General features: G+C 56.4%; 3 protein-coding genes across 3 annotated transcripts in view; 1 reads left to right on the forward strand and 2 right to left on the reverse strand.

Annotated features, from left to right (window-relative positions):
• The first annotated feature begins 465 nt into the window (after window positions 1–465).
• On the forward strand, window positions 466–2,079 carry LOC119272601 (protein SRC2-like). Its single transcript, XM_037554084.1, has one exon. It carries the CDS (start codon window positions 664–666, stop codon window positions 1,450–1,452), a length of 789 nt encoding a protein of 262 aa, XP_037409981.1. The 5' UTR covers window positions 466–663; the 3' UTR covers window positions 1,453–2,079.
• Window positions 2,080–3,816: 1,737 nt separating this feature from the next.
• LOC119352077 lies at window positions 3,817–6,499 on the reverse strand. Its single transcript, XM_037618817.1, has 2 exons — window positions 5,685–6,499; window positions 3,817–4,980 (listed from the first exon to the last, which is right to left on the reverse strand). The coding sequence occupies exons 1-2, from the start codon at window positions 6,497–6,499 to the stop codon at window positions 4,059–4,061; spliced, it is 1,737 nt and encodes a 578-aa protein (XP_037474714.1). The 3' UTR covers window positions 3,817–4,058.
• Window positions 6,500–6,853: 354 nt separating this feature from the next.
• The window catches only part of LOC119352088 (xaa-Pro dipeptidase-like), a 34,697-nt gene continuing 32,283 nt past the window's right edge, over window positions 6,854–9,267 (reverse strand). Inside the window, exon 4 of the mRNA XM_037618827.1 lies at window positions 6,854–7,105. Within this exon, the coding sequence (XP_037474724.1) occupies window positions 6,854–7,105 (252 nt within the window). The remainder of the gene's footprint in view (window positions 7,106–9,267) is intronic.

The following is a 9,267-nucleotide window of genomic DNA, read 5'->3' on the forward strand; positions in this document are numbered from 1 at the left end:
CCGATCTACGTTATTTTTCATCAGCGGCGGTTGCTGTTCTGAGGTGCTGGTCCTATGGGGCCTTAGCACGACGACTTCCCGACTGTCTACTACAACAAGTTGTGCTCAGCTCCGGCGATGACGACGGCGCGCCTTCGGCTCGCTTCGGTGCTTGTAGTTGTCGCTAGGTCGTTTACGGATCTGGATGTAATTCTTATTTCTGGTATTCGTTGTACTGTCATGATTGAAGATGAATAGATTGGAAGTTTTCGCACAAAAAAATAAAATAAAATAGCCATGATGGTGTTCCTTAAAAAAACTTGGACCAAAAATACCATTGTTGTTAAGCTACCGACATGAACGGGTCACCACACAATCAGCAAAAGCTTAAATTAACACAACCCATGCTATTATTAGGTCTTCCAGCAAAAAGACCTAAAACTTTTGCACAAAATTACCCACTAAACTAACCACCAGACCAAACATTGCAACCTTACGACCCAAACCGTCACTAGCCATCTCCCTTGGATCATTCGTAGCCTCCAAGATCTACTTACCATTGAGAATCATCATAGCTTGCTCCTCCATCCGTCCATCGTCTTCCACAAATCATCGTCTCCCGATCACACACCGACATATCGACCGAGCGATCACAACGGGCTCCTGCGAGCGAGCGGCGCGATCATGGCGTACCGGGTGCTGGAGGTGACGCTGATCTCGGCCAAGGACCTGAAGAAGGTGACGATGTTCTCCAAGATGCGCGTGTACGCGGTGGTGTCCATCTCCGGCGGCGACCCAAGGACGCCGACGCACAGGACGCACTCGGACCGGCACGGCGGCCGGAACCCCATGTGGCACGCGCCGCTGCGGTTCCCCATCCCGACCGCCGCCGACCCGCGGGGGCTGGCGCTGCACGTGCTCCTCCGCGCCGAGCGCTCCTTCGGTGACCGCGACGTCGGCGAGGTGGTGGTGCCGGTGCAGGACCTCGTCGCCGTGGCGCCGCCCGCCGGCGAGCATCGGCACCTCAGCTACCAGGTGCGCAGCCCGATGAGCGGCCGGAAGCGCGGCGTGCTCCACATCTCCTACAGCCTCTCCGACGCGCCTGCCCCCACGGCGGCGGCGCCGGGCGACGCGCAGTACATGCAGACGAACGCGGCGGCCAAGGCCGGCGCCGACCCGGTGACCGCGTACCCGCCGTACCACCACCAGCAGCACGCCGTGCCGCCGTACGGCTACAATCCACCGTACGGGTACGCGGGGGCGTCGTACGGCTACGGCCCCGCCGCGGCCGCTCCCTACGGGTACGGCGCGCCGTCCGCCGCGGCGGCCAGGCAAGACGGAGGCGTCGGGATGGGCTCCGGGTTCGGGATGGGGCTCCTCGGCGCGGCGGTCGGCGGGATGATGATGGGCCTCGGCGAGGGCGTGGGCGAGATCATCGCCGACTCGGACATGAGCATGGACGGCTGCTTCTGATCCGCGTCCGACGCGTCTTGCATGCATGCATACACGCACGGCTCACTTAGAACACGTAGTACGTTGGCCAAAAATGCTACACCTACGAAAATTGCTGCGTAAACTTACTTAAAAACTTATATCCTTCTCTAATTCTAACTAATCCCCCCTGATTTTCAGGGTGGGCGGACGTGCTATCCACTTAAACGAAGCCACATCAGCCTTTACGTAACTTTTCGTAGCAAGCTTACGTAGGTGTAGCAAAGCTCGTACGTTGGCCAATCACAGTGCTGCTCGATCCCTTGGAAGCATTGGACCGACTCGTGCGCGCGCGCGCGTATTCAAGTGCGTTGCGATTTTCTTTTGATCCTCAGAGAAACTGCTTGTGAGTTGTGATTGTGACGACGTGAAAATGATCCACGACTTTGACGCAGTCGCCACTCTCCTTCTAGGGGTTTTCCAATAAATAAACTTAGCTTCATTGCCATCCGCGCGCCCATCCCGGCAATCTCGTTCGAGGTACATAGCCAATGTTTTGCAGTGATGCTGCGAATGACATCGTTTACGTGTTGAACTGATGAAGTCAACTTTATCAGGATTCTTTAGTTGTACTTGTATCAGGGATCTTACAATGTGTATATTTAAGCTTTTTTATCTAATTAAGTCAAAAGAAATTAATAGAAGGTAATGCAAAGTGCATTCAATTCTGCCGCTTCTTTTTATTGGCAGAAAATTAAGTACGAGAGAAGCTTTAATGATATCAAACATCGTGGTCTCGAGCTCCTTCGTGAAAGCTTAGGTCTCAAGCTCCTGCAATGTTGATGTTTTTTTTTTGTCGTTACCTTATTCAAGGCGTTGGTCGGATATGCTTGTATTGGGTTTTTGTGGTGAAAATCTAGTTTTTCGTATTGAGTGGTTGGATCCGGTGATGCCGCCTTCCTCAAGGCGTTGATGTGGAAGAAGTTTGTCGTCCGTGTAATGTCATAAGATGATTGATGCGCATCTGGTTATCGCATAGATTTCAATCGCAGATTTGGTCATTTTTTCTTGTTTTTTCTCTCGTTTACACATAGCTTTGGTTTTATAGGACTTTGCTATTTGTTGGTTTATTATTTGTGTATGTGTTGATGTTGATATTGATTGTGTGCTTTGATGCATCTAAGGGCCTCTCCGACGCCGATCCCAAACCAGACACCGCATTTCTCGACGGACAGGGAGGCCGGTCCACAGGCACGAATACGGGAGCTGGCCATCCAAAGCTAACCGCATTAGTCGCTTGGCAGTAATCGACCGACAATGTTGAGCCCACCAAGCTTGGCTTCAACGAGAGGGGAGGAGCGATGGCTTTCATAAGATACAAGCGCCGGCGACCTCCCATGTGCTACTCTTCCTCGCTGCCGGCAGTGCTTACGGATGCGCCGACTTCGTGGTCATGGCGGCGGGGCGCAGCCGAGCTGGCTTGCTTGTCTTCGTCCTCACTCTTGTCGAACACCTCATCCGCCGCCTCGCCGAACCCCATGTATACGGCTTCTAACTCCGCCTGAAGTTAGCGGTACCGCCAGCGGTTGCGGCGGATCTCGCTGGCGGAGCGATAGGACTTGAGCAGTGCCTCCTGCTCAGGCACGTCATCGTCCGGCGCAATGGCTATGTCGGCCTTGCGTAACTCCTCTGTATCGGTGCTCATCGTGGAGGCGGAGGTTGTAGACCTGGTCGGCCTGCGCCTACCAGAACACTGCCTCCTGCTCCTCTAGCACCATGTCCACATAGTGAGCACGGCCTCGCCCATGGTGATGCCGACAGTTACCGGCGAGGGGGGTGGCGCCGACTCGTCCTTGGTCGCGTCCTCCATTGGGATGTCTGCAACGCGCTTCCGCTTGCATGTCGGCTTGCAATGGCGGCGATCTCCTATTTCTGCTTGGACGAGAGGTTGTCCCAGACAGCTTTGATTTAGAGCTCGAGGAGGCTATGACGGGCGTTGTGCAGAGAGGATGAAGGAAGTGGAGGATGATAAATGCGGTTATGGCTGCGTCCGTGGTTTATATAGCGGGAGGATGGCAGAGCAACTGGTGACGTGATTAGTGATGGGCAGCATACGAACAGATGGGTGGCACCGACTCACCGTTCATCGGCAATCGCACACATGTTTAATGCCGGTAGGCGGACAGACAAGCTGTTGTTCGAACATTGGGCAGCCGCATGTGCGGGGAAGCGGCGAGGGCGGCACTCTTGGCCAGCGTATCGTTTCAATGTCGGGGCGCTATGGAAGGTCGCGTCGTTCTGAGCCAACAAGAATGCGACACTAGTGCTCTGGAAAGGCGTTGACCTTTTCGGACGGAAACATGTGTAGATGCAAAAAAAGTATTTTGATAAGGCAAATTAGTCAGACACGGGAGTGGCAACAAACCGGACACCCGTCACCTTAGGAAAAAGGTTGTCCAGACTGCGAAACGGATGGATGCATGACAACGTTGAATGACAAACACGTCCGGATGGAGGGTTACCGGGTCAGATGCCCTAACTGTACTGTTATGGACAACTCGTCGACGCACCCGAGAAATATTCAGCACAATTTCGGAGGCACCTAATCCTGGCGTACTCACATCTTATTCGTGCAGGCTCTCTCAGTCTCAGCTGGAGTTGGGGGTGGCAGTAGTGAGATCGTCAGTTGGCAGATACGATCTGAGTTGTTGAACAAATTCGTCGATGTATCTCTCATGGCGTTCCTTGTCGGCCACGATCGCCTGCATCTTGAGGGCACCCGCCACAAATCCCCTCCTGGCTTCTCCGTCCAGCATGACGGTCCGGACCGCGGCCGCAACGCCATGGCGGTCGAACGACCCGTCGTCGTCGTCCCTCGCCACCTGCAACCCTACCTTCTTCGCCTCCATTTGGCGGGCATTCGGGCCCTGGTCACTGAAGATGGGCAGCATGACGAGAGGGTGCCCGAACAGAAGCCCTTCGATGAGCGAGTTCCGGCCGCAGTGCGTCAGGAACGCGCCCACGGCGGCGTGCGCCAGGATGCTGATCTGGGGCACCCATCCCATGGTCACCACCCCATGGCCGCGGGTGCGGTCCTGGAAACCGGGGGGCAGGGCGTCGTCGTTGTCGAGGACGGCGCCGGCGGGCTTCCGCAGAGCCCAGAGGAAGCGTGTCCCGGCGAGCTCCAGCCCCAGGGCCAGCTCGTGCACCTGCTCAACGCTCAGCGGCACCTCGCTCCCCAGCGCGATGTACACGACGGAGTCGGGCGGCTGCTCTTCTAGCCAGCGTAGCGTGACGTGGTCCTCTGACGATCCGGCCGCGCGGCGCCTGCCGCCGTCGGCCGACGGCGGCAGGAGGCCCAGGGGCACGACCGGCTTGCCGAGGAGTGCCTCCACCAGCGGGAAGGTCTCGGGCTCCCACTCCACGCAGCTCCGGATGGCCAGGACCGTGCACCTCTCTTTCGCCAAGAACCAGCGCTGGGCGATGGACATACCCGACGCGCAGTCGTCGGCATAAGACGGTGCCACGTCGTCCCGCTCGTAACGGGGCATAGATGATGATGGTAGGATCCTGTATAAAATATATCAATGATGGTAACATCTTCTAAAAAAAATATAGGGCGGCAACAACTTGTAAAAAATAAAGATATTATTTGTTTTGTTGGTATGTAAAAAATTAAGATATGGTGGTTACATCTTGTGAAAATTAATACTCCATGTGGAGTATACGATGGTAACATGCCACTAACCCCTCTTGTCAGGAGCTTTACATAAACAAACAGTTCCATGTACGAAAATCAAGTGTGGAGCTTGGTAGAGCCTTAAGAGGGAGTGAAACCTATTGAATGTTAATTGATTTTCAAAAGAAAGATGAAGGTGGATGATAATCCTACTATCTATAATGCTAGGCTTTTCATGAAAGGGTTTCTGCAAATTCAAGAAGTTCACTAAGACAAGACTTTAACGCTTGTCGGTATGCTTAAGTCTGTGCATATGTTGGTAATTGCTACTGTGGATCGGTGGAGAAGGAGAGCAAAGCACCTTAGGTGCTGCCATTGCCATTGCCAAGAATATATAAGCGCGGGGCGCCAGTACAACAAGGGCGCGGAGCGCCAGTACAACAGAGAGAGAGAGAGCGCAACTCTAGTACGTGCATGGGATCGTGGGTAGATGCATGCAGTACGTGGGAGACTGGAGAGAACTGCTAACACCCCGCCGCAGTTTGAGCGTCCGGCGGCCGGACGCACAAGTTGGACCGGAAATCTTGAAACGCGCCATGGGCAGTCCTTTGGTGAGCACGTCGGCGAACTGTTGGAGGTTGGCACGTGGAGAACGCGCAGCTCGCCCAATGCCACTTTCTCGCGCACAAAGTGGATGTCGAGCTCGATGTGCTTGGTCCGGCGATGGTGGACGGGGTTGGCCGCCATGTAGACGGACGAGATGTTGTCGCAGAAGATGACGCTGGCGCGAGGTAGAGGTACAACGAGCTCGCCAAGAAGTTGACGGATCCAGCAGCTCTCAGCAACTGCGTTTGCAACCGCGCAGTATTCTGCCTCGGCGCTCGAGCGAGACACCGTCGCCTGTCGTTTGGATGACCATGATACAAGCGAGTCGTCGAGGTACACAGCGTAGCCGGACGTCGACCGACACGTGTCTGGGCAGCCAGCCCAGTCCGCGTCAGAGTAGGCGACGAGGTCGAGGGAGCCGGACCGTCGGAGATGGAGCCCATGTGATGAAGTGTCGCATAGGTAGTGCAGGATGCGCTTGGCCGGCGCACGGTGGACGTCGCGGAGATCATGCATCACCAGACAACACTGTTGGACGGCGTAGGTGATGTCTGGCCGAGTCATGGTCATGTACTGGAGTGCGCCGACGATGTTGCGGTACTCGGAGGCGTCGGAGATGAGGGCACCATCACTGGCGGACAGCTTGGCGCGCGTGTCGACCGGCGTGGGCGCCGGCTTACAGCCCTGCATGTTGGCGCGCTCGAGTAGTTCGTCGGCGTACTTGCTCTGGGAGAGGAAGAAGCCATCCGCGGTGCGAGTGACGGCGATCCCGAGGAAGTAGTGTAGAGGCCCGAGGTCTTTCATGGAGAACTCGGTCGACAGGAGTTGCTGGAGGTGTCAGAGAAGCGCCGTCGTCGAGGCGGTGAGCACAATGTCGTCTACGTACAACATGAGGTATGCAGTGACGGCGTCGGAGTGGAGCACGAAGAGCGACGGATCCGCCCGCGAACTGGTGAAGCCGAGGCTGTGGACGAAGGTGGCGAACCGACCAAACCAAGCCCGCGGCGCCTGCTTGAGCCCATAGAGTGACTTGTCCAGCAGACACACGTGCTCAGGGCGATCCGTGTCGACGAAGCCGGCCGGCTGCTGGCAGTATACCTGCTCGGAGAGATGCCCTTGGAGGAACGCGTTGTTGACGTCCATCTGGTGCACTGGCCACTAGCGCGTGGTGGCGATGGTGAGCACGACGCGGATTGTGGCCGCCTTGACCACCGGAGAGAATGTCTCGTCAAAGTCGACGCCGGGGCGCTGCGAGAAGCCGCGCACCACCCAGTGTGCCTTGTAGCGTTCGAGTGAGCCATCGGACTTGAGCTTGTGGCGGAAGAGCCATTTGCCGGTGACGATGTTGGTGCCGCAAGGTCGAGGGACGAGGCGCCACGTCCGGTTCTCCATGAGAGCCCTATATTCTACCTGCATAGTAGAAAGCCAACAAGGATCTTGCATAGCCTCACGCACGGTTTTAGGGATGGGTGAGATGTTGGATGGAGTAGTAGTGACGTGGTGTTGTTCATACTTGGGATTAGGGAAGAATTTTCCAGTCTGAGCTCTTGTCTGCATTTTGTGTGTAGGTGCAGGAGGGGGTTTGCGTCGTGGTGCCTATGGTGGCGAGGGGGGGTGACCGCGGCGGACTGTGGTGGTGGCTGGGCTGTCGGGGAGGCGTCCGGCATGACATGACGTGGGGTGGGAGGGGCCGGCGCGGTAGTGCGGTCGGACGGGGGTTGGGAGACAGGCGTGGTATTGGTGGCGGCTGGGGCAGACGCGGGCTCCGGTGAGGGCTTGGAGCGGGGTCGGATGGGTATGGTAGGGAGGTCGTCGAGGAGATCAGCTACCGGTGCTGGGTTTGTTTGTTCGGTGTGGAAGGGAAAGCTATGCTCATCGAAGACGACATGGCGAGATGTGATGATGCGGCCAGTGGCACGGTTGAGACACCGGTAGCCTTTGTGGTCTGCGGTGTACCCTAGGAAGACGCAGGGGGCCGAGCGAGGCGCGAGTTTGTGGGGTGCCGTGTCTGCTAGGTTGGGGAAACACAGGCAACCGAAGACTTGCAGGGTGGTGTAGGTGGGGTGGACACCGTAGAGTAGGAAGAAAGGTGTTTGGTTGTGGCGCGGCCGGCACGGACGTCGGTTGAGGAGGAAGGTGGCGGTATTGAGGGCTTCGGCCCAGTAGGGAAACGACATACGTGCGTGAATAAGGAGTGATCTGGCAATGTCATTGAGTGTCCGGAGTATGCGCTCGCCGCGTCCGTTCTGCAGCGATGTGTAGGGGCATGATAAGCGAAGCACTATGCCTAGCTAGGAGAAGAATTGGCGCAATGCATGATTGTCGAACTCCTTGCCATTATTAGTTTGGATAGTAAGGATGGATAGACAAAAATGGTTGTGGATGAATGTAGTGAAGGCGCGGAGAGTGGGTAGCACATTAGACTTGTGGCGAAGCGGGAACGTCCATACAAAGTGACTGTAATCATCGAGTAGAACAAGGTAATACTGATAACCAGAGATACTAAGCACGGGAGATGTCCATACATCACAATGTACAAGCTGGAAAGGGAAATACGACACATGTTCGAAAGTGTTAAATGGTAGACGAACACTTTTGCCTAATTGACACGCTTGACAAACGGTGCTAGGGCTAGCTACATGATCCAGCGATGAGCTCTTGAGAGTGTGGGCTAAAGCATCAGCACCTAGATGCCCAAGGCGTTGATGCCATAGATCACGGGAGACGGCAGTCAGGGCATGGTGGGTGTGGCTCGGTGGCGATGTTGTGGACATGGGGTAGAGCTCGTCGTCGTCGGAGTTACATCGGAGGATCACCTTCTTCGTTCTTCGGTCCTTAACAGAAAAACCAATGTCATCAAACTCGACATTAACAGGGTTGTGGCGAGCGAGGGCTTTGACGGATAGAAGGTTTTTGATAATGTGTGGGGAGACTAGAACGTGTTGTAGAGAGAGGGGTGATTGGGTTGTAGGAATGGTGGTGTGGCCAATGTGCGTGGCGGGGAGCAAGGACCCGTCGCCAACTACTATGGAAGTCGAAGAATAGGGAGCAGAGGAGGAGAGCATACCGGGGGACGATGCCATGTGTGTGGTAGAGGCAGTATCCATGTACCAGTCGGAGCCAAGAAGCTGAGGTTGTTGCTGCTATAGGGTCATGGCGTTGAGCGCCTGTACCAAGGCGCTCTGGTCCCACGCAGGCGCGTTGGAGTTGGGCGCTCCATCGGCGAGGGCACCATACAGCGGGTGCGGCGGCACCGTGCCATCTGTCAAGTGCGCCGGCATGGATGGGGGTGGCGGGGACACGTTGGGGCCGTAATGCGCAGCCACACCAGCGAAGGGGGACGCGCCACCGGGGCGAGGCCCAAGGATGCCCGCACCAGGGGTGTGAGGATGCCATGGCATCGGCCACAGATGGACCATGCCAGTCCAGGGCGCGGGCGCCGGACCAGATGTGCGAGGAGGAGCCCCGCCACCTGGATGAGGGGCGGAGCCCCCGCCAGAGTGCGAGGAGGATCCCCCGCCGAGTAGTTTCCCTTGCCTTTTCCTTTGTAGCGCCCGCCACCGCCCGAGTTG

The sequence above is a fragment of the Triticum dicoccoides genome, chromosome 1A (genome assembly GCF_002162155.2).
Source record: "Triticum dicoccoides isolate Atlit2015 ecotype Zavitan chromosome 1A, WEW_v2.0, whole genome shotgun sequence".
NCBI classification, from domain to species: Eukaryota; Viridiplantae; Streptophyta; class Magnoliopsida; order Poales; family Poaceae; genus Triticum; species Triticum dicoccoides.